Source organism: Dreissena polymorpha, chromosome 5, assembly GCF_020536995.1.
Source record: "Dreissena polymorpha isolate Duluth1 chromosome 5, UMN_Dpol_1.0, whole genome shotgun sequence".
NCBI classification, from domain to species: domain Eukaryota; kingdom Metazoa; phylum Mollusca; class Bivalvia; order Myida; family Dreissenidae; genus Dreissena; species Dreissena polymorpha.
In genome coordinates this window covers 96,057,439-96,083,912 of record NC_068359.1, presented here as the reverse complement: position 1 = coordinate 96,083,912, position 26,474 = coordinate 96,057,439, and the positions used below count along the sequence as shown (strand labels likewise).

General features: G+C 33.8%; 1 protein-coding gene across 2 annotated transcripts in view; it reads left to right on the top strand.

Annotated features, from left to right (window-relative positions):
- LOC127881548 (uncharacterized) overlaps window positions 1–26,056 on the top strand; it is a 125,961-nt gene extending 99,905 nt beyond the window's left edge. The window contains exons 9-10 of one of the 2 annotated variants that reach the window (XM_052429529.1): window positions 21,987–22,077; window positions 23,730–26,056. In XM_052429529.1, the coding sequence (XP_052285489.1) occupies window positions 21,987–22,077; window positions 23,730–24,354 (716 nt within the window). In that variant the 3' untranslated portion in view covers window positions 24,355–26,056. The remainder of the gene's footprint in view (window positions 1–21,986; window positions 22,078–23,729) is intronic. The other variant, XM_052429528.1, reaches the window with a different exon arrangement.
- The last annotated feature ends 418 nt before the right edge of the window (window positions 26,057–26,474 follow it).

Here is a 26,474-nt window from a genome sequence, read left to right as displayed (position 1 = left end):
ATGATTGTTTAGCTTTGTCAACAAACCTTCAATAAGAATATGTACTTAGTCAATAGGAAATGTTTCAGTTTTTATTTCATACCCCCATGTTTTGATAGCTTGTTTATCGTCACCATGATAAGAACGTCAATATTATCATCGTCATCATCATCACCATAAACAACAGCAGAGGCCACAACAGCATGTGTTACTGCCAATATTAAGTGCGTACATTAAAGCTTTATCCCGAAAGAACGAAATATTATTCTTTAAAACATATTTGTTTTACGGAACCATGTACCTAAAAGGGACAAGTGTGTACGGACCAACAGCAGTATAAGGACGATTGCAACACTTGCACGTGTTCCAGCGGGTCTGTGTCATGTACAAAGATCGGTTGCCCAGGTATTTCATTAGGGCTTACATCTGTATAATTATGCTGCACAGTTAAATTCAGGAGACACAATAGCAACGTCTTTTGTTTGCTTAGTAAATATCCTGGTCCTAAACAAAACACATTTGTACCTCGATTTGTTTCACTGTGCATAGCGCGTTGTACATAGTATCCACTTCTGTATATTAAAAATGCTTCTAACTTGTTATTAAATAGTAATGTTTATGGATTCTCGTCAATCAATAAATGTTTTTTCGATTCTTACTATTTGCCATGTGTTTATCAAAAAATTCCATTTATGAATAATTCAAGGCGACTCTAAATCACATTAGCCTTATTATTAGTATTCGAACAGCATTTCACAAAAATGGACATGGTACCTTTTGTTTAAATACGTATTTTCCGGTCAACACCAATCTTCCGCTTCTGACCCGTCACTACTTTCCGTATATTAGCGACAACGAATTAAATGCAATTTATAATTACTTGGAATCGAATTTCTGTTGCGTCAACATTCATGCGCATATAGAAAGAGGTTTACATTAATTAAAGATTATTGTTAAACGGATTTCTGTACCGCCATTGTATTAATTGGTATTTGTAACGAAGAACACCAAAAACCATCAAGTAATTTAAAGTCGATGGATACACTGTTTGACGCTGTAAGCTTTATTTTAAGTTCCGAATTGGCATTAAACGGGTTGAAACTCGGTATTTACAAATAACTCGGCTCTGAGAACAAATGTTTTAAAGTTTTTTAATTTGCATAAAAATATGCTGAATTTTGATGGGTATCTTGTTGTGTTTCAACAAATAATTACAACTTCTGTCATATTCATATGAATGCTGCATTCTGATTGGATAGTTTGTTCACGTGACCGGTTTTTCAATTTCCGATGAACCCACATCGTATGCAAACTTAAACATGAATATTCATGGCGCTACAATCTGGTTATAAACAAGTTGCCAAAATGACGTTTTGTTTTGCGCGAAACTTAATGGCGTTGTTTTTATTGGTCAATAGCGAAATGACGTTATATTTTTGCGCAAACTTCAACGATATACCCGTTTGACGGAGATAAAACCGAAACTGAAAATAGATTCATGCGCTAGATTCAAAAGGACTTTTATGACCCTTACCACGATATAATTTCAGCTTAAAGATCATTTTGTGTTGTAATTATAATAATTGAATAGCATGTTTACTGCATTTCATCGGTGTATGAACTGTCGGGTAAAAATACGCCTAATTTTTGCATAAACGCCGTCGGCGTAAGACCTGCCACTGTCGAGCCGATCAAGTGACTTGTTGTCCAAGGCCATACATGCAGATGCCGTAGCTGTAGCCGTTTTGCAATCTCCACCGCAGCTGAATACCACTAATCTGATATTGGTGTAACCTCTCTCTACTTGAAATGCCTTCATCTACCACAAAGCTGTGATAGTCGAAGAATCTCTCTACTTGACCTCCCGAATGAGCTTACATTTAAGAAACAACTTTCCACTTCAAATGCCTATATCCTCCACTGAGGTGCAATTGCCGAAACAACACTTAACTAAACACGGCGCTTTTATATCCTACTTAGCTGTCATTGTCAAAGTGTGACTCCATTTGACATGATCAATTCAAATTAGCTATCATTGTCAAAACAACTCTCAACTAGACACGCCGCTTGTATACTACTAAGCTGTCATTGTCAGTGTGTCACTCCATTTGCCATGACCAAATCTAATAAGCTATCATTGGTGTAACAATTGATACAAGAACAAACTAGGCATGCAATACAATAATTGAATCATTAGCTTAACCCCCAAATAGACACGCTGCGGTCATTGTCATAGTGTCACTCCATTTGCCATGAGCCATTCCAGTTAGCTATCATTGGTGTAACAACTCTCAACTAGACACGTTGCTGCCATTTTCATAGTGTTACTCCATATAACATGGGCAAATTCAATTTGCCATCATTGGTGTAAAACTCTCAACAAGAAACGTTCTTGTCATTGTCATAGTTTCACTTCATTTGCAATGTTTCATTCCAATTAGCTATCATAAATGTAACAACTCGTATCCTGACATGCCGCTAACATTTAGTGGAACTTCTGACAAAATATGATGACGACATTTGAACGTTTTGGTGTAAGTTTCCGGATAGAAATGCTTTAATATTTATAAGTGTGTTTAGCTAAACATATCGACATGTGCATTCATATTAAAATACATAAAACTATAAACAATTTTTGTTTTGAACTACACATGTAGAGGTAAGTATTATTATTTTATGTTATTTATGTGTGGTGATTATAACTATTATTTATCTGTTATTTATTATTTTAATAATTGTGTAATTTCCAGCAAATATTTATTTATTTACCAAATTATACTTAAACATACAATAACATTTGAACATCGAAAGGTTATATCCGTACAATACAAACATAATAGTAAATGACCTCACAAGGAAAAAATAACAACCAAAGCAGTTCATTGCATGAAGTCAAAATCAAACAGTCGATAATTGTAAACATATAGAGACGGTTTATGGTAAAGCAAAATATGGCGATTTTATTTGGCTTATACACATTAAAGTTCGCAGACGCTTGTAAAGTGGATTGCAGCCCGCGCGCTCATTACCGCATTTTAGCGATAAGGTTCTTAGCACAAAACAATTGGTCAATAAGTACAAGAACCATTCAACCGTGTGTTTTTAAATACATATAAGATTTGTCATTGACGTACATTCTTTTTTTTCAAAAAATTGAGCTAAGAACACTTTTGGCATTCCTTGTGAGTGTGTCTGGTATTTTCAAATCACACCAGCTAACAATCGACTCAAATATAGTACTACTGTAAGCAAGGTATGTGTTTATTATGTCGATGAGATATTGCAATGAGGCCTCATCGTTAGATATCTTATATACAGTATTAACTATGGGTTTAACAAAGGAGATGGATCATGTTAAGGTAACGTAACTAAATCCAGGACAGGTTTCCGCTAAATACTACACGAACATAATTTAATAAGTGTATGCCGATTTAATTACTGCACATGTACGTGGTTCAATGTAAAACAGTTATCTCATATAGCAACACAACATTTATGTCAGAAAATTGGCCAATACACTCAAAGGTTCGTAAGTACGCTATTGTATAAAAAGATTCATTAAAAACTAATACAAAAAAACTCTAAAATAACGATAAAAGTCGAGCGTGCTGATTTTCCCGATGTATGATTTCAAGAATGTTGCTAGGGCGATATATCAAATATTAACTAAGTATAAGTAAAACGTTCGAAAATGCAAATACACACAGTTTACTGAGATTCTATAATTCTTTAACGATCAAATGTAACTTAACATGGGCCTTTTTTACATGTTGCATAAACCTCAATTCGTAACAAGGTCCAGACAAAAACAAAAAGTGACGTAATATAATTTTGTACAATTTAGTTCACATGCTCGCGACGTGCAGGAGCTAACGAAACATAACTAGGCTGTGAACAACCTGTCCTCTGAATCAGACTTTAGAATGATATGGTTTGTTAATCTTATCAATTTAATTCTTATATTATATAAATAGCTAAAGCATTGTATGCTACATACTTTATACTAGATATGTATTTGGTATATTTATCAATTAATCCATGTTCACAATTTGTGACGGTTCAACGGGGACGGGGCGGATTCATACGTTTTTTCAATTAGTGTAACTTGCGCTTTCTTTCATTTTTTATCTTTTTAAATGTTTATTAAAACAGGTTTTTATTATCCAAAGCACGGAGTTTCTTTATGAAAACAATCATATATGTAATTAACATTTTCTTGATTGAAATCGAAGCCACTAGATGTAAGCAGTGAACTGAAAATAGCATTAATCCAATGTTTTAATTGTTTCACTCTTAAATAATTGTATCAACATGATTAATTTTATGTATTAAATCTCTGCTTATATGTTGTAAGTATTCTCCCACATCGAGTGGTCCTTTAATTTGATATTTTATCGTTTACAAACCAAATGTTACGAGAACACGATTCGGCTGGATTACATTTGCATAAATAAGTCTAACAGGATACAAATTAAACTGATTGATGAAAGGAAAAAACAACCAAATAAAATACGTTATTTATTGGCGGATAGGCTTGGCTTACCTCAATCTTATAAACAGCACAGAGATCGTTCTCTTATACTTGCGAAACTACTTTAAAACGTTAAACTTGTTAAACTGTTAAACTTGTTATTACACGAATTGTTTGGCGAAAAAGGTAAGAATATTTAATATTACTGTATGCATAATTATTGTTTTATGCTTATTTATATTTTCATTTGGCTATTCAGAATGCAATAGCTAATTATAATGATACAATATAGTGATTATTATGCTAATATTAAACTAGTTATGATATTAAGTATTTTCCGGTTTCAGTAAGGGATCCTTATTTAATGTTATAAGTGTTCATGTCAAAGAGCATTGTCTTTATTCACCGCGCAACAATAAATATAATCATAATTACAGTTATAATTCGCAAATTAGTTATCTCAATGTGTGCAGATGCATCTGCTCATGCAAGTCGGTCTTGCATGCTCGTTAATTACGGCATGCCTCACACGTATCTGATTGCTCCCCTGTAGACTGTAGGCCACCAGATTGCCTCGACCAATACACGCCATCTTTCCAGTGCTGTTCTATTTGCAAGCCAAGTACGTTAATATTTTTAGGTAAAGATCATACGTGATTAATTATTTAGTAAAATTATATTATAAACATTCAGTGTTAAATATCTAAATTGCCAATATTTATCTTCATTGTATGATACATCAATACCCTCAACATTGTTATCATCATCAGCATATGCAGCAGCAGAGCAGCAGCATCATTAGCAGCAGTAGAAACGACAGCAAGTGTTCATGCCAATATTAATTACATATTTATGGAATGAGTGCTGTATTGGACGTCATCATTGATGACGTTCAATCGAACGAATGATAAAGGGGGCTAACTTTCGTTAAGCTGGCGAGAATCACTGCGATTTGAGCGCCTTGAAAACTGGTCGGTAACTTTTGCTGAAATCTGACATGTATATGGACAAGAATGCGATCTACCTGTTGGCGTAGGCGTTATACCTGGGAAAAATCTAGTTTTTGATTAAATCACGAAAAAGTGGTGGGTTTTTATTGTAAAATGAGTTCTCGCCGGAAGCCGATTCACCCCAGGAGACAATTCACGCGCTAGGCAATTCAAAATTGATTTTAAATAATACATAATGCGATTTTATTCCAAAATTAATTAATAATTTCATCTTGCGTTTAACAAACGTTTTAGAAAATATTAACAAAACAAACAAAAACAAACAACCGTTAAATTTTATTGTTGTAAATATGGTAACCTGATTACATATCCACTAGCGTCTATGCATATTTACACATAAAAAATAGTTCGCAAGTAAGCAACAAACAATCACATTTAAACGCAAATTATTTAACAAAATATATAAATTTAAGCTAGAAATCGAAACTTAAATACAATGTCTGCACTAAAAACACAATACCAATAGTTTTTACATTAACACATTCGACATGTACATGTACTTCCAACAACACGCCAACCGCTATTTTCAAAGCGAATGTTTAGAGTAACATTTCAACAATAAAGACAAAATTGAACTGGATTTTAACGTAGTGCTCAAATTGGAAGTGATTACAGTAATTTATTTTTCAACTTGTCAATCTCCGTAGTATACGTTTAGTTGTGAGATGTTAACGGTTTCCCAAAAAAAAACATGCCTTCGCTACGAAGTCAAAGTGGGTGGGGAACGAGACTGCTTGTGGATTTCGAGTTGCTGGAAGTTTGTAACGAAGCTGCTTTTGTGCAATATTCAGCGATTTTGCAAGCTGTGTGTTTGAAGTTGGAGATATATATTGCTGACATTAATGATGTTGTGTACGTTCTTGTGACCACCGATCTGCATATGATACCAGTGGGAGAGAATCCCGAATCACACATAGTCTGCAACAGATGTTTCCTGGTCGAGTGGTTGGTAAGTTTCATCGTTATACATGCATATAACACATTTTACATTATTTGTGCTATTTTTGACACCCATTTTTCATGCTGATGAACCAACGGTCAGTGCCAGTAGTCCTACGGTCATTGACATTGGTCTGTGTGCTTGTTGAAAGTACATGTAGAAAGGGTTGTTTAGCTCCAATAAGCCATGTTGCTATTTTTTGGATAAAATTTATGGCAGTGGGCTTTTTTATCTTTGTGCAGCAACCTTTGCCGCCTCATTTTGTGAAAACATTAGGCGCACACTGTTCATATTGTGGTAAAAGGAGTCGCGCAATGTTCAAAGTGAGAAAAATTGGTGGTGACTATTTAACATTGTGAAAAAAATTGTCGCGCATTGTTTAAAATTCCTAAAATATCAGTAGCAAACTTTTAAAAATTGTGAAAACAAGTGTCTCGCAATGTTGAAAATTGTGAAATATGAGTCGTGCAATGTTAAAGATTTTTAAAAATGAGCCTCGCAATCTTGACAATTATGGAAAAATAAGTTGCACACTTTTCAAAATTGTGAACAAATGAGTTGTGACTGTTGAACATTGTGAAAATAATTAATTGAGCATTGTTCAAATTTGTGAAAATATGAGTCTCAGTAACGACATCAGCAACCATATGCCACTCAGCGTAACGACATCAGCATTAGTCGCTAACTGTTGTGAAATGTGAAAAAATAAGTTGCACGCTTTTTAAAACATTGACCATTTGCATCGCGAATTCCTATAATTTGTGCAAAAACAGCTATCACTATTAATAATTGAGGAGAAAAAAAAGTCTATTTTAAAAAAGTTTTCAGTTTAAACAAATTCGTAAATATTTTTTATTTAAAGTTGTTTACGGCCATTTCATATCACTATCATATTTTTTATAATGATATTGTGTGCCTGTCTAATTTGTAATTTGTTCAAGTTGTGCTATACAGATGTTATTTTAATAATCTTTATTTTGACATTTTGTCTCATGTTGGATTATTTGTTATATTTTATTATTATATAAAAATGGCATCGCATGAACCAGTAGTCATGGTATAAGCAACATTGAAGCCTAATATGCATTCATCTATTATTATTTGGGCACAAATAATTTTACCGTGTGAAAATCTTACATAAAAATTCTGATTTTTTTCTTACTTGGTACCTGGCGACACACATTTTCAAGTCTTATTTCATTAAATTTGGCATAGATATTTTTAAAAATGCCATCGTATGAACCAGTAGTCATAGTATAAGCAACATTGAAGCCTAATATGCATTCATCTATTATTATTTTGGCACAAATTATTTTACCATGTGAAGACCCTACATAAAAATGCTGATTTTTTTCTTACTTGGTACCTGGCGACACACATTTTCAATTCTATTTCATTAAATTTGGCATATATATTATAAAAATGGCATTGTATGAACATGTCGTCATAGAATAAGCAACATTGAAGCCTAATATGCATTCATCTATTATTATCTGGGAACAAATAATTTTACCGTGTGAAGACCCTACATAAAAATGCTGATTTTTTTCTTACTTGGTACCTGGCGACACACATTTTCAAGTCTATTTCATTAAATTTGGCATGGATATTTTTAAAAATGGTATCGTATGAACCATTAGTCATAGTATAAGCAACATTGAAGCCTAATATGCATTCATCTATTATTATTTGGGCACAAATAATGTTACTGTGTGAAGACCCTACATAAAACTGCTGATTTTTTCTTACTTGGTACCTGGCGACACACATTTTCAAGTCTATTTCATTAAATTTTGCATAGATATTTATAAAAATGGCATCGTATGAACCAGTAGTCATAGTATAAGCAACATTGAAGCCTAATATGCATTCATCTATTATTATTTGTGCACAAATAATTTTAACCATGTGAAGACCCTAGCATAAAAATGCTGATTTTTTTCTTACTTGGTACCTGGCGACACACATTTTCAAGTCTATTTCATTAAATTTGGCATAGTTATTATAAAAATGGCATATGTATGAACATGTCGTCATAAGTATAAAGCAACATTGAAGCCTAATATGCATTCATCTATTATTACTTTGGGCACAAATAATTTTACTGTGTGAAGATCCTACATAAAAATGCTGATTTTTTTCTTACTTGGTACCTGGCGACACACATTTTCAAGTCTATTTCATTAATTTGGCATACATATTTATAAAATTGGCATCGTATGAACCAGTAGTCATAGTATAAGCTTCATTGAAGCCTAATATGCATTCATCTATTATTATTTTTGGCACAAATAATTTTACCATGAGAAGATCCTACATAAAAATGCTGATTTTTTTCTTACTTGGTACCTGGCGACACACATTTTCAATTCTATTTCATAAAAATTTGGCATATATATTAATAAAAATGGCATTGTATGAACATATCGTCATAGTATAAGCAACATTGAAGCCTAATATGCATTCATCTATCATTATTTGGGAACAAATAATTTTACCGTGTGAAGACCCTACATAAAAATGGTGATTTTTTCTTACTTGGTACCTGGCGACACACATTTTCAAGTCTATTTCATTAAATTTGGCATAGATATTTATAAAAATGGTATCGTATGAACCATTAGTCATAGTATAAGCAACATTGAAGCCTAATATGCATTCATCTATTATTATTTGGGCACAAATAATTTTACTGTGTGAAGACCCTACATAAAAATGCTGATTTTTTTCTGATTTGGTACCTGGCGACACACATTTTCAAGTCTATTTCATTAAATTTGGCATAGATATTTATAAAATTGGCATCATATGAACCAGTAGTCATAGTTTAAGACACATTGAAGCCTAATATGCATTCATCTATTATTATTGGGGCACAAATAATTTTACTGTGTGAAGACCCTACATAAAAATGCTGATTTTTTTCTTACTTGGTACCTGGGGATACACATTTTCAAGTCTATTTCATTAAATTTGGCATAGATATTTACAAAATTGGCATCGTATGAACCAGTAGTCATAGTATAAGCAACATTGAAGCCTAATATGCATTCATCTATTATTACTTGGGCACAAATAATTTTACTGTGTGAAGATCCTACATAAAAATGCTGATTTTTTTCTGATTTGGTACCTGGCGACACACATTTTCAAGGCTATTTCATTAAATTTGGCATAGATATTTATTAAAATGGCATCGTATGAACCAGTAGTCATAGTATAAGCAACATTGAAGCCTAATATGCATTCATCTATTATTATTTGTGCACAAATAATTTAACCGTGTGAAGACCCTAGATAAAAATGCTGATTTTTTTCTTACTTGGTACCTGGCGACACACATTTCCAAGTCTATTTCATTAAATTTGGCATAGATATTTATAAAAATGGCATCGTATGAACCAGTAGTCATAGTATAAGCAACATTGAAGCCTAATATGCATTCATCTATTATTATTTTGGGCACAAATAATTTTACCGTGTGAAGACCCTACATAAAAATGCTGATTTTTTTCTTACTTGGTATCTTGCGACACACATTTTCAAGTCTTTTTCAATAAATTTGGCATATACATGTATATTAATAAAAATGGCATTGTATGAACATGTCGTCATAGTATAAGCAGAGAAGCATAATACGCATTCATCTATTATGATTTGGGCTCATACAATTTTACCGTGTTAGCACCATATATCAAGTTGCAGATTTTTAAAATATTCGCCACATACCCAAAGGCATTTTCATTAATATCTCAGAAAAATAGACCTATATATTAATACACATGGCATCTAAAGAACATTTTATCATAGTTAAACATGGTTCCCAGCCAACCTGGAAATCAGGGAATACCTGGAAAAAGACTTTCACTTTCACTAACGCCCAGTACAAATATATGGACAGAATGATTTTTTCATTTACCGGTATGTGGGTGTATGTTGGCTCCACTTCACAAGATACAGTCATTGTAGTTTAATTGAAAAACGCATCTTACAATGTGAGATGAGTTCTGGGTTTAAGCCCCAGCAGTGCCCTATCATGTGTGATATACAGAGCCATTATGATTAAATATACAGTAACACAGTTATCTTTTTAAACAATACAATTAAATATAAGGAATAATGTTAAAGGGACATTGCTGCTTAGCCATTTTTGGGATTGTATTGTGATTTTGGCCAAATTTGACACTGAATAACAGGGTTTATACATCCCAAGCATAGATGCTTCTAAATTTGTAAAAAAAAAACAAGTCGAAGTGTGCAGAATATTAAAAATTTGCAACTTTCTGATGTCTAAAGGTCATTAAATGCCACTCAAAGTTTACATTTTTTGTACAAAATTACCCATTTTGTGATGTCCATTATTGGTTGATGTTTTACGCTGTCTGGTCCAAAAACGCTCATTCTGTAGCTTGTTAATTTGGACTATAATCTATAATGTGGCCAAGTTTCAGCATATTCGACCCAGTGGTTCTGATTTTATACGCCGTGCGTAGCTTTTATTAGTCCACATCCGGTTTCACCGGAGGGGATTTATGGTTTGTGCTCTGTGTCCGTCAGTCAGTCAGTCTGTCACACTTTTCTGAATCCTGCGATAACTTTTAAAGTTCTTAATATTTTTTCATGAAACTTGAAACATGGATAGATGGCAATAAGGACATTATGCACGTGATTTCATTTTGTTCCTACGTCAACAATTCTGGTTTCTATGGCAATATGGAATGAGTGATGTATTGGACGTCATCATTGATGACGTTCAATCGAACGAATGATAAAGGGGGCTAAGTTTCGTTAAGTTGGTGCAAATCACTGCGATTTGGGCGCCTTGAAAACTGGCCGAACACGTTTGCTGAAATTTGACATGTATATGGACCAGAATGCGATCTACCTGTTGGCGTAGGCGTTATACCTGGGAAAAATCTAGTTTTCGATTATTTTGTGTTTAATTTTTTTTTGTGGGAACGGGCACGCGCTCAAATAAACATTGTGACGTCACTTCACGAACAGCGCTAGAGATCCGCCATCTTGTAACGCAACAAAGAAACTCAGTGTTATTAATTCAATAAACACAGAAAAATATGATTGTGTTTAATAATCATTAATACAAATGTCTATATTTTGTGCAGCGGATGTTATACAGACAGATACGGCAGAATTATGTAAGTATCTTTGTGTACTTTACAGTAGATTTGATAGTGGTAAACAACTGCGTACCGGTAAAGTTCAATCTAGCCGCTTTTACTACGCAAGAAATTTAGGTATCTCACTGGCAAAATGAGCTTGACACATAAACAACAACCGGATCCGATTTACATTCACATAATATTGTGGGAATCCGATGCAATGCAAATTACTAATGTTTGATAACGTTTGATGAATTCGTTATATCAATATGCATTAACTTTCAAGGGTAATAATTTTAATTGAAATGTGCGATTCAATGACAGTGTTATATTGGGATAATAAGTCGTTTAGCCGTTCTCATGATAAGTATTTAGTTTGCTGTGTTTCATTTTCATTAAAAACATAGTTTTACTGTTTTTTCCTTGAAGTAAAACAGTTCAGTAGTCATTATATCTTGAATTTTAAATATTGAAATAGATGTCGGATATTTCATATTTTCGGACGTTGCTACGTAAGCTAGTTGTCAACATAATTATTAATATACTGATTTACCTTTTACGCATACAGTTGTGCAACTGTTGTCTACGTAATGATACGCTATTTAATGTCTATAATGTCTTCCTGCCCCTGATTATAATAAGTCTTTAACTCAACAAACCCCAGCAATGTCAATGGTCTGTCAACATGAGAAAAATATTACCTAAAGAAACTTCAGCGTACAATTTATATAGTATTGACATACCTTTACGCTGAAGCCAACCCCTCATCGAAAGTCAACCAGAGTCGTAACATATTTATGTCACGCTATAAATCAAAGAATACTCATTTTCTTGGATACATTTCTACATATATTGGTGAATGAATGTAAATTACTGCACCGAGGAATATTTTAAGGTTCAAATGTTTCAAATGCATCTTACAATAGATGAAAATAACTCGCATCAGTCTGAAATTCACAATTTTGACACCATTGTGGCTTTGTCCAAGACTAGTTTTAATTTGGATACTTTCGAACGACCTTGACATTTTTTGCTGAAATTGTAAACATTACTTTCGTTTTCTGAAATCTATTATTTGTGATTAACAACATAAGTCTGGTGGATTATAAAACTGATTTCAGTGTGAATCGGGTAGTTTTAAATATTTACTTTGAGTTTATATTTACACTATAATTTATTCACAAAACAAGCCAGAATATTCTAAAATACCGGGAAATGTCATTCTGAATTTGAAAACACTTGAGCAATGAGCACATGATATGTTACTAAAAGTAGAAATACCATCATATGACCGTGAAATCTCTGGAGATTCGCATTTCAAGAAAGTCTGTCACATCGCTGTTTTTCTCGATATGTAAGAGCAGAATAGATAAATTTTAAATGTTTAAGATAGAATTTTGTGAAAGAATGTATCAGTTAAATGTGCAAAATGTCAATCTTTCCTATCAAGTGATTGATATGGGCCAATAACTGCATTTAAAAGCTGTTTTGGACCGGTCTTTGTTAACTGTCGACTTTTCGGCATTTTCTGGTTGACTTTCCTAAGAGGGTTGGTCCATAACTATAAAGTCGCGCCAGTCAAAAATCATAAAAAGCGACATTTAAAGTTATGGTAGCTTGAATTAGAAAAATATGTACAACTGAGCAATCAATCATGACAGACTGATGTCTCAGGTTAGTGCAGTGATTTTTCCACCAGATTCTCACCAAGGTGATCCCGGTTGATTTCACCACAATTGAATATATGTCAGTACACAAATAAATTATACAGCAGGTAATGAAAATCGATAAATGTCTTAGTTTTAATTTAATTGTTTGCACAAATTTGGACACTCTTTGTGTCTGAGATATGTTGGGTTAAATGACCTTTACAACAAAACATACATCTCTGAATCTGCGATACATTACAGTTAAAGTTTAACACATGTAAAATACCAGTATTCAGATCTGAAAATATCTTAAAAAACTCGTATGGTATGAAGTACATATATCTTGTGACATATTTTCATTTTAAATCTTGAATTTAATGACTACTTGAATTTAATGACGACAAGTCGGACATGCAGTTAAATATTTTGATACGTATATCGTGTGACATAATTTCATTTAAACTCTAGATTTTAACGACATTAGTCTGACGCGTGCGGCGTTATTTTATTTAACAGTAAAACAAAAATTAAGTAGACTATCAAAAAAATACAAAAATTGTACTTGTAAATAAAAACTCCTTCATTCCGTATAAAGATTGTACGTTACAGCAGAGCTCCAGATAACTTTTCTGAGTAATTGGGTTAATACCCACTACTTTTGAGTTCAATTGGGTATTTTCATATTCAATTGGGTACAAAAAAGTCGGTACCCACTACTTTAATTGACAATTGGGTACTTTTGTTTTAAAATTGGGTATGTTCATTGTCTTAAATTCTCACCTGCTTACCTGAATAAGCTTGTTGTAGTTCCACTCTTAATTGATTAGTTTCAGAGATTTTGTGTAATTATGTAGATGTATCCATAATATACAGTCTTGATTTTAAAAAAAAGTTCAACCAATTTTTCCGCCAGTTTTCTTACAATGTAAGCACTGACAGCGATTGCCTCCGACATAATATCGTCAAGAATTAGTTTCACTATATTTTCCGCTTCTGATTTTGTGTTGCCTGCGGTTAAATATCTTAAAATTGAGTTTCTTTGTGCCTAGGATACGATGTTTCCATTTTTAAGGCCTCACGGTTTCGACATTTTCACAACAATAACACATAGTCACAAAGACACTTTCTTCCGTACATATTATTGTGCTGAAGGTTATACTGAAAGCGCTTGGACAAAGGGGAAAGAATCCGGGTATTTCGGACCAGGGTATTTCCGGGACAAATTTACTCGTTATGCAAAGGAAAAATATGATATGCGTAATCGGCAATTTCAATTGGGTTTCGGAATGCATGGTTTTATTTTTCGATGCGTAATTGGCAATTTTACATTGGGTATTTACACAAATGCCCACCTTATCTGTAGCTCTGTTACAGTAATCTGTGAAACAACGTCATTAATAAAACAAAAAAATATGTTTGACCACAACGGTGGCTAATAATGTTTACGAAAAATACAAACAATATAGATTTATCTATAACATAACATGTTAGAATTTTATCATGCATTTATAATCACTCATAAAGAGATTTCAATATACAGTTACATGCATAGACAGTTGTTTTAAGCCAGTGCCTTTGAATTCAGAAAATAAGCAAGATAAACCATAAAATTAGGAAAAATAGATAGTAAACCATAAAATTGAGAAAAATGAGGCATTATTAATATGATTATAAATAACAGAATTACAATAATATTGTTTTGAAGTGCATGATTGAGTGCATTTTAAAATATTATAAAATGCTGCTTGAATTTCTTTTTAGCTTTCATATGTAAAAAAAGAAATATCATCGGCTAGTGCAAAATATGACAGGGAAAGCTGGTTTATAATCATTTCGTAGCAAAAGAGAAGAAAATAAGTGCATAAAATAAATGAATTCATATTTTTGTATCTGGAATAGTTGTATTTTAAATAGATCCTCCACCCTATTATGGCTGAATAAGGGCTAAATTGCTTTCCGACTTGAAATGAAAAGGCATATTGGTTGATCGTGTAGCGTTTATGTGCAAAATTTGAGGGCCAATTGATAAAGCTTGTTGATGCCAAAACAGGTAATAATAATAATTTATTATCAGGTACATGTACACAAGCAAATAAGTATATTTAACCCTTTCAGTGCGGGAACCGAATTTTAAAGGCCTTTGAAAACAGTTTGGATCCAGATGAGACGCCACAGAACGTGGCGTCTCATCAGGATCCAAACTGTTTGCTAGTCTGATAGTATTCTTTGAACAATTTTTGAAGAAAATGCTAATTTTAGAAATTCAGCAGACGACATTTTAGCAGACGACAAATTTCCCAGCATGCAACGGGTTATTAAGATGCTTAAGGTGTGGAAGACTCATAATCAGGTTTGGTGTCCCTCAAACCCTAAGCGTCTTGTAATTCCTTATGCAGTTTGTATAGATAGTGCCGCATCCTGACACGTAAAGCTTGTGCTTTGTTGGCAGCGTTAGTTGGCTGTTAACAGGTTCATTGTGGTTATCTCCACCATCAGTCTGTCCGTCTGTCCTAGCCACTATCTCCTACACCATAAGCACTAGAACCTTGAAACTTAAACACATGGTAGCTATGAGCATTATTCGACCCTGCACTATCTAGAAGTTTGATCTGACCCCTGGGTCAAAAGTTAAAGGGGATGGGGTGGAGACGGGTCAGAGATTTTCACTCATTTTTAGCTCGACTATTATATATGAAATATATATAATGGAGCTATCCTCAAGGCTTTTTTTCCTTCTTTGCGAGTGGCCGTGGAAGGACATTTCACAATTTTTCCAGGGACAATTCACAAACCTAATATGGCCGTGAATTTTACAAAATCGGCCGTTTTTTTCACAATTTTAACAATTTAACAACTTGGTTTTTCACAATTTTGAGAAGTTCGCGACTCAATTTTTCAAAATATTGAAAAATTCGCGACTCGTTTTTTCACAATTTTAAAAAGTTCGCGACTCATTTTTTCACAAAGTGAGGGGGCCAGGGCCGCTTCACAAAGTCAAGAAAAAAAAGCCCTGATCCCAGTCTTCGAAATTAGCACACGTCCGATCGCCCGTGGCGAGTAAAATTACTGCCGGGCACATACAAAAATTCACGTTTGTGGCCCGCCGGGCATGTAAATTTTTTAAGCCAATTGACAGTTTATAAAAAAAAATCGTAAGCGGTTCTTGATATTTGCAGATCTATTTTTCAATTTTGCGAACAAACACCTTGCCGTAAGTTGTAAAACAATGAAATTCGATTGGTTTAACAACACACACCTGCTTGCGCATGTCATCGTTATTGTTTTTGACCGATGCAGTTCGGTCACATTCGGTTCTTATCGACGGTTTCTCTAGACATTAATAGAGAAGATGCTTTTTGTCATTGTCGACATAGAGGCTATGCAGTATCTTAGGTATGTTGATGGGGCTAAGCCCGATAAAGCACTTCCAAAATAGAAAATGATTTAGAGAAAAAGGAAGCCAAGAAATGGTACGAGGACACCAGAGAACGCTCTTTTCAAGAGCACTGGTGTAACGATCGACCGTCTTAATTCTAGTGACTGATTAGATGTAGTTGTATTCACTACTATTGAAACAAATGTTCTGCTTTACTATGTGTAGCATGTAAGTGTTAAAATGTTGTGATTTGTTATAATGTTGGTTAAAAAAGTGTGGGCATGTAAAAAATATGTTGGGCATGTAAAAATTCTTAAGTAACTGGCCCGACTGGCATGTAACTTTTCAAAGCTAATGTCGAAGACTGTGATCCTGATCACGTCGGTGTTACCGTTAGCGTGCACATGTTAAAGTTTGTGTACTACCCCAAATATTTTCTTTGTCCTTTAACAAATTACTTTTATATTTTGCATACATGTACTTCTTTACCAACATGACCTGTATCAAGCATTTTGACAGAATTATTGCCCCTTTTATACTTAAAATATGCATATTATTGATAAATCTATGTTAAAGTTTGCATACCACCTAAAATATTTTCTCTGTCCTTTGACATATTGCTTTCATATTTTGCATACTTCATTACCAACATGATCCCAATCTATAAACAAGAGCAGACAACTGTATCAAGCATTTTGACATAATTATTGCCCTTTTATACTTAGAATATGCATATTATTGATAAATCTATTTTAAAGTTTGCATACCACCTCAAATATTTTCTATGTCCTTTGACATATTGCTTTCATATTTTGAATACTTCTTTACCAACATGATCCCAATCTATAAACAAGAGCAGAAAACTGTATCAAGCATTTGACAGAATTATTGCCCCTTTTATACTTAGATAATTGAACATTTTGCTTAAATTGCCATAACTTCTTTATTTATGAGCACATTTGATTCATACTTTGACAAAACAACACTTAACTGACATACCACAATGCACTGCACCCAAACTATCCCCCATGCCCCACCCCAGAATCCCCCCCCCCCCAAATTTTATTTTTATAATTATTTTTGAAAGTTCATCTTTTAAATTACCACCAACCCACATAAACCACCCCTCTCCATGATGGCTTACATTAACCTGTCAAGCATTCGAAATCTCTTAAGACAATAGTTACGGTCAATCTCAACCATGCATGGCCGCATTACCAACTCTGGGGCGCCCCCTGGGTCAAACATGAGGCGTGGGAATACGCGTCGGCCTCTGCCGCACCATTTTTCACCAATTGACTTCAAATTAATACTAAAGATTTCTTATGACAACACAGTGTCTCGACCATCCATGTTCACATTACCCACCCCAGGGCCCCGCCCACTTTGGTGGTAAAGATCCCAAGCTATTTCAGCATAATTAAAATCCAAGCCATTTTTGTGGTCAAGACCCGAGCTTTCTCACCATAATTAAAATCCAAGCCAGTTTGGTGGCAGAGACCCCGAGCTATTTCAGCATAATTAAAATCCAACTCAGGTTAGTGGTCAAGATCCTGAACTATTTCGGTATAATTAAAATCCAAGCCAGTTTGGTGGTCAATTTTTGTGGTAAAGACCCCGAGCTTTCTAACCATAACTAAAATCCAAGCCAGTTTGGTGGCGGAGACCCCGAGCTATTTCAGCATAATAAAAATCCAAGTCAGTTTAGTGGTCAAGATCCTGAACTATTTCGGTATAATTAAAATCCAGGCCAGTTTGGTGGTCAAAACCCCAAGCTTTTTCAGCATAATTAAAATCCTAGCCAGTTTCGTGGGGGAGATCCTGAGCTATTTCAGCATATTTAAAATCCAAGTCAGTTTAGTGGTCAAGATCCTGAACATTTTCGGTATAATTAAAATCAAGGCCAGTTTGGTGGTGAAGAACCCGAGCTTTTCAGCATAATTAAAATCCTAGCCAGTTTCATGGCCGAGACCTCGAGCTATTTCCGCATATTTAAAATCCAAGCCAGTTTGGTGGTGAAGATCCTGAACTATTTCGGCATAATTAAAATCCAAGCCAGTTTGATGGTCAAGATCCTGAGCTATTTCAGCATAATTAAAATGCAAGCCAGTTTGGTGGTCAAGAACCCGAACTATGAGCATAATTCAAATCCAAGCCAGTTTGGTGGTAAAGATCCCGAGCTTTTTCAGCATAATAAAAATCCAAGCCAGGTTGGTGGTCAAGATCCTGAGCTATTTCAGCATAATTTAATTCTAAGCCAGTTTGGTGGTCATGACCCCGAGTTATTTCAGCATAATTAAAATCCAAGCCATTTTGGTGGTCAAGACCCCAAGCTATTTTAGCATATATTTTTTCAGCATAATTTTTTCTTACCCAATTGTTTTCTTACACAAATATTTTTCGTACCCATTTTTTTTCTGTTTTTTGACAGAATAATGCCCCCTTTTATAGTTAGAAAATTGAAAATTTGGTTAAGTTTTGTGTTCAGGTCTACTCTTATCCTATTTGTGTTAAGGTCTACTCTTATCCTAAAGTATCAAAGCTATATCGTCTACTTAATGTTATAAATCATGTAACTGACATTTTTAAACATTTTATTTCTTTCCCATTTTTTTTTATTAAGGTGACATACATCAACTGTTTAATAATATTAAGTCTACCTTTTTGGTAAAAATAATATTTTTTATTAAATGTTCAAAATTGACATTACGGACACATGTCATTTGCTGAATGTTAAAAGTAGCATAACTGACATTTAGTTAACTTTTCAGAAGGAAAAAACTGCTTTATTGAAATAAAATAGGGATACTTACAGAGTAAAACAAACACATGGGATATTTTCAGATTTGAATACTGGTATTTTACGCATCTTTAGGCAGTTCTGTGTACTAAGGATAAATACAATACTTAAAGATCATGTACAATGCACAATACTAAAAACCTGAATTGTAACTGTAATGTATTTCAGATTCAGAGATGTCTGTGTTTTTTCTAAGGTCATGTGAAACATTAAGTTTATATGATTATAGGTTTAAAATTGCAAATTGTCCTCTTACTTGCCCTTGTATTTCAAGATAGAATACTTTCCTTCCCAGAGGAAAGAGATCTGGGTTTGAATCCCAGTGGGGGCTTCAGAGGATGATTCATTTTAAGAAAAATGAATATATTTGCTTTACTTTGTCTCTAACTTAACCAAATAACTCTGACAATGCCTTTACAAGTATGAAGTTTTTGATAATTCAATTATGCAAGAAACATGTATAATTTTAGGGTAGACTAAGACAGCAAACTAAGAATGGGCATCCATTTTAGTTTTTTAAGTCAATACAACAATAAATGCATATAGGAACACATATTTAAATTAAAAATGCAACTATCGGAGGACATAATCAATTACATGTAAATAGTAAATGACTACTTTAAATATTTTTAGCACTGTTTGTTTTTCAGAGATTTGTGAATATGCCGTTTTATGTTCTTCCCATTGAACTAATGCAATATGTGCTTTGGAACTGGAATCATATAGTGTTGGAAAGCTGATGTTTCACGTCCAGAGGGTCCTTGCTTCCGGAAAGCTGAAAATTGTATATGATCTCCCCACTCATTCCATCCCGCGAAACCCTTAAGGTGTCGCAAGTCTAGTATAATGAAAAGATTACATAAGGCAATGCATAATAGTTATTTAGTTATATTATTCGCTATGTCGAATTTACGGTCCAAACGATTTTTTGTTATCCTAACTTCGACACCCCTGCATCTGCCGTCAAAAAGCTCACAGCTTAGTAGAACTGTTTAACAATATGATCGTCCATGTTTGTTTTTCCGTTCTCAATACAAATTATAACGTATTCCCGCAAAAAGAAACGAAAAGAGACTTACCGTTCGTTGCTGCGTGTCTTACAGCTATGTATAAGGGCCGCATTCGCGTAAAAACACAAAACAATATGTGTTATTCAACCTTGGTTTACGGAAAAAACAAACGCACATTTTTATGGGTGAAATATTTTGATGATGTCAGAAATATATGACGTCATCAAAAAAGAACTCAAATTGACTAGAACGCACCGCACTAGGCTGAATTAGATAAAAAATGTCAAAGCATGTCGATATAACGGACATGTCCAAATTAGGAGACTTTGTGTGGCTTTTAGTTTCCGTTGAGTTCATTCAGTAGTTATGCGTGTGCTGCAATAATGCTGCCGATTTTTTAAACAGCTACTTTTATCCATTTGATGTATACAGAATATCAAGGTTTGTTAAATCTCTACAATACACTCTACAATAACTACATGACTAAATGGTAATGACATTCAACATGCATTGAATATATATATATATATATATATATATATATATATGTGTGTGTGTGTGTGTGTGTGTGTGCGTGCGTGCGTGCGTGCGTGCTTGCGTGCGTGCGTGCGTGCGTGCGTGCGTGCGTGCGTGCGTGCGTGCGTGAGGGTGTGTGTGTGTGTGTGTGTGTGTGTGTGTGTGTGTGTGTGTGTGTGTAAGCTTTATTTCTATCGAAGAGCATTGAACAAAAAGCAGCACACATACTTTTTCAATGCTTTAAATCGATAACTAAGCATACACAAACGATGTAAATGTTTATAAAATTCCATACAGAAAGTATGAACAAAGCTCATGGATCCAATGGGAAGACCAAATGTGTTCATTTAATAGTGAAATAAATATTCGTTTAAGCAACAAATATAAGTATTGATAAAAAGTAAGACTTTTATCGCACACTGTATTTCAAAGATGCAAATCATAAAAAGGGTATTTAAGTATACGAGATTTAGGGTTTGCAAAGTTTTTCCGTTGCCCGTTTTAAATGACCGATAATTTTTATGCAATATTTAAGAAAACAAAAATGAAATTCAATGTTTACTTATTTACGAAACAGGATCTGAAAGCACGTCTCAACACACACAAACGTCCATTTATACTACGACAGTTGGCGCTAAAAGTAGCTTGCCAACGACACAAATGTTTACGACGTTAGAAACGGATTATGATTCGCCGGCCAGTAATGAAGGAAGACATGCAGAAAGTGGAAACACCCAGTCGGAAAGTATGAAATTGTTTCGTAAAGTTCCAACTGACTGATTTTATTTTTTAAGACGCATGGTTAAATTTATTTAAAACAAAATATTTGACTGTATACAGATATAATTTTACATTTGTAAGAAAAACATTCATAAGTTATCTTTGACAGCGATTAAAATGAATTGAATATACGAATGCTGCGCTGTTATACTGGTGGAAAACGTATATTATTGGCTAATTATTTACCTGAATCGCCAGCGATCAGCAAAACGTGATTTGTTTTACCGATTCCAAAGGTTCGTTATTTTGGTCGGTAAAATCTCTATACGAAATGAGTATGAAACAAAGATTTTCAAACTATTTATTGGAAATAAAGTTTTTTTTGTGCGTTTTAGTGTCAACCGCCCTGAGGATAGGTATCGGTGTTTTGGTCGGTGTCCTGTTTCTCGTTGGAGGAGCCTTAGTTCTTGCTGTACTCAAAAGAAGGTATGTTCATGAATACAAACACTCACTTGAAGGTAAATAAATGTGTACCTTTTACCATCTTGTCATTTGTGAATTTGTATGTCTTTAACGTTGCTGTAGTTATTTTTCGTACAAAAAGATCGACGGGCAAACGATGCGATTAAGTCATAAAAACCACCACTGTAATATATACCATCCCGAAATACAGCTATTCTGTTGCGATTGAACGAAACAAAAAACAAAAGTTTGATAATGTACGTTAATTTGCCGTCTAAACACTGATCTATGCAATCACCTAGGATTTAAACATGAAACTGTGATATTGCAATATATAACTCAGTAGACAGGTGCAGACGTAGACGAACATGTTAGTTACATCGTTATACATCAAAAATTCAGAAGCATATAAGCATTTTGAAATAATTCACCAAATTGTAAACGTTAATGTGATGGTAAGTGGCTCATAACGTGGTAAAGACACACTAGTGAACATTTTTGTCGGAAATAACCTGCCCAAATTGTACTGTCATATGCACTGGAAGAACAAGAACGTAAAACGAGGAGGATGAATACATGTAAGGTTAAGGTCACACTTAAGGTAAAATGGTCAAACAAAATAACACGATAAACTGCCGGTAATTGTTTACATATGTCGGATGTTTCTTTGCTTATGTCAGTGATTCGTGGACTGTAAATTGTGTTTTCCGTAAAATATGTGCCCACAGTTTACAATCGTATGCGTACGAAGACCTCAGCGAAATACCTTTTATGTGACGAATATAAATAAAAGGATATCTACAATGAAGAAGTTTAAGTTGTCACAGAAATGTAGTTATAAATCAATTAACATGTTTTGACAGAAAAGTGAAATACATTTCGCCAAATTAAAAAATCTTGACATGCTTTAATTATTTTGAAAACAATATCCATCATGTAATCGTAATTATGCATGTTTACTTTATACCTACATGTGTACAAATCAAATGTACGACAACAATGAATATAATTATTATGAAGTCTTTTTTGGCGAAGCTGATATGCGTAAATTGAAAAAAAATGCCCCATTCTGCCTCAGTAAGACACAATTCTGGGTAGTTGAAAAAGTGAAATTGATACTTACTGTCTGTTTTTATTATTGAATATAAAGAAGTGGAACTCAAGCTGCTGGAGCAGTATTGCATTCTCATAATATACAATTAGTTGGTCTTTTCTTTAAGTCAAGTTACCGATTGCGAAAACAGTACGAAACAACACAATAAGAAACACAATATACACAAAGAAGAATAAAGCTTGGCTCACCGCCTTGAAGACTGATTTTAATTGGGATGATATTTGGTTAAATGGTGTTTACATTTACATTTTTAATGAATAAATATGGTCCAATAATGAGGTTTGGGTGTCGTTGAATCGGGTCAAACGCTCATATTTTATGCTTTCCTTGACCGTTCCAAAGCAGACAATAAAGTTGTATTTATTGATGTTTCCTTTGTCGTGTGAATAAATATGTGATAAATTGGTAACTCAACTTAAATATGAGATGCTGCAATAATGATAAGAATGATGAACTACTGATGCAAATGAAATTTCATTTGATTTAAACCTGGTGCGTTTTAACTGCTTTTGAAGGGATTTGAATGTGGTACATGTTAAATATACGATTTATTGTGTTTCAGGGGAATATTGTATTGCATTCGGAAAACAGGAAACAATACACACTTTCAAGATGAAACTGCATTCAAAGAAAATATGACATACGGGAAAAACATTGAGGACAATGTGGCTCAGCACAATTATTTTATTCTAGAGAAATGTGCGCTTTCAATTAGCAACAACGTTGATCATTGCAATGAATCTAATAAAGCAAACGTGAACGATAATTATAATACAATATATGAGGCAGAAGAACCCTATGAACACGTGAAAGATGAGAGCAGTGACTATGATCACACAACACCTGCCTTACAATTAGTATCTCATACCAGCAAACCTGAAAATGTATACAATAAACTCAAGATGGACCGACCAGGGGAGAATGTCCTTGGACAGAGACACGGACATATCGTGGTCCAAAGTTCAGAAGACGACTACAATACAACTTCAGCAGTAATGTCCCTTGGGAAGGATGACGTTAGTGACTATAATCATATACCACACAATGCTTATAAAGCAGCTACAACAGATGATGAAATCAAAGGTGATAACGGTGGCAACTACAATGCAATTAATAGTATGAAATTAACAGTCGCCCAATCAGACGATTCTGACTATGCACACGTTAACAAGAATCGAATAAAATAAGAATCCTACAGACAAGATCAATATATGTTTTAATATATTTTGATAAAAAGAATTCATTCTATATGTGTAGTTATGCTAAAATATCTTATATATGGGGCTATTGTCCCTGTTGCAGCAGTCGACTTGAGAACAAAGTACACGTCTTAACGAATCATGTGAATCGGGTTATATAACGTAACGGTAAAAAAAATCAAAGCCTTGTATTTAATATCTCATTTGTAGGTTGTTAGCTGATGCCAACGATTAAAGAGAAACATTTAACGGAGACAACTGCTTAATTTAATTTATTTTTTGTTATTGTGGGGGAGAGGCTGGCACAAATTACTCGTTAAAATTGAGTGCAGTTTTAAGTCACTATGCTCTCTTTCTCATCGGTAAAATTTAAGCGAAATTCATGGCATACATCTTGGCGTCAATACATTATTGACAATTTAACCCGTTGTGATAATGTACATAAAACAAAAGAGTGCGGCGTAATTATTTAGAATCTGTCTTATTCATTTCAAACGGTAACAAAATCGTGTGTTGCTTAAACTTAAAGCTTGTTTCTGTTCCGAGCGAGTTATTTCGAACGGTGTTTACATGATCGCCATGATCATTGTGACTGTCATTGGTCTTATTTTCTGTGTCCTAAGTTGTTTCGCCAACACTTATTTTTTTCCATCGGCTTCATTGTTTCAACCCTAGTCATTTCGCCGCCTCCCACTCCAACATAAGCTACTTTGCTTACTTTGTTTTGATTTATTTTTTAGCAGTCACATAAACAACCAAGCTATGAAATATGGAACTCATACACCCATTATTGCTGCTTCTTCATGTATTTGCGTGATGATGATCTGAAATATTAACTTTATGATGCTATATTCCTAAATCTTTTTCTATAAAGAAGAAATGTAGTTGACACTTGTTCGTAGTTTCATTTCATCGTTCCTCAAAATGTTGTAGCTCTGTTGCTCTGGTCTCTTTCCTACCATTGAGTAATTAAATGGTAATTAAATTGAATGCGTTTTAATTTCCTTTTATTATTGTTTAATTTGAGTTGCAATGCTATTAGGTTAAACTTTATTTACACTTAAATGTATCATGAATATTGCTGGGCCAAGTGTGAGGTTGAGCGCTCTAAAACCGGTTCAAACCCCTAATGCTTTGCATTGACCGTTCCAAAGCGGTGACCCCAGCTTTATTTTTTTATGTGTTATGTATGTTGTTTTGTATTGTTCTGTTTTTTGCTGTTTTGTATATAATGAGAATTCAATACTGCTCCAGCAGCTGGAGTTTAACTTCTTTATATTGAACCATTGTTGTTAAGCTCTGTATACAACATGTATTCGTAAAAACAAATAAATGTACTTGTTTGTTAGAAATATGTCTTGCCCGCAGTAATTCTCACCTTTCTGCTTTTTAGAAATACCGGGCAATACAATTGAGAATAACTGTGTTAAAGAATTTATCAATTGATTTTGTCAATAATGATTGTATATATACATGATGAAGCAATTGTGTGTAAATTAAGTAACACTCAATTGCAAAACAAGTACCATTGCCAATAATATAAGAATAAAAAACTGTAATTTTGCCTTTTTTTAAATTGACAAAATATTATATATTTTTAGTTTAATGTTTATCTGGAAGTTAAACAACAATATTTGCATACAATATGTACACAGCAGATCGTATTGTTATTAAAATGTCTTCCAACGTGTCTTACACATTTGAAGTATTTGCAAACAATATTGATATGCAATTTGCGAACAGGTAAACATATGCATCTAATAGTATGTGTTTTTCAGTGCGTTGTCTAACACAATGTAAAGTTTCTAGTGCGATATACATTGAACTAACTTAACATTGTATTTGATTTGCTAAAACAAACGCTTTACACGTCGAACGTTAATGTTTTCAATAATTGTTGACGTTTTACAAATTTAACAAACAATACAAACTATGCAATTTTATTTTGCAATAATTTTCTAAACCGATTGTTTCTTACTGTGTTTCGTTTATCATAATTATGAACCAATTATTCACATGTCATAGTCAAATATTGAACATTTTATGTTTGATTTTGAAATGAAAGCATGGTTGGTCACCGAATGGGAATGATTCACGAAAGTAATATT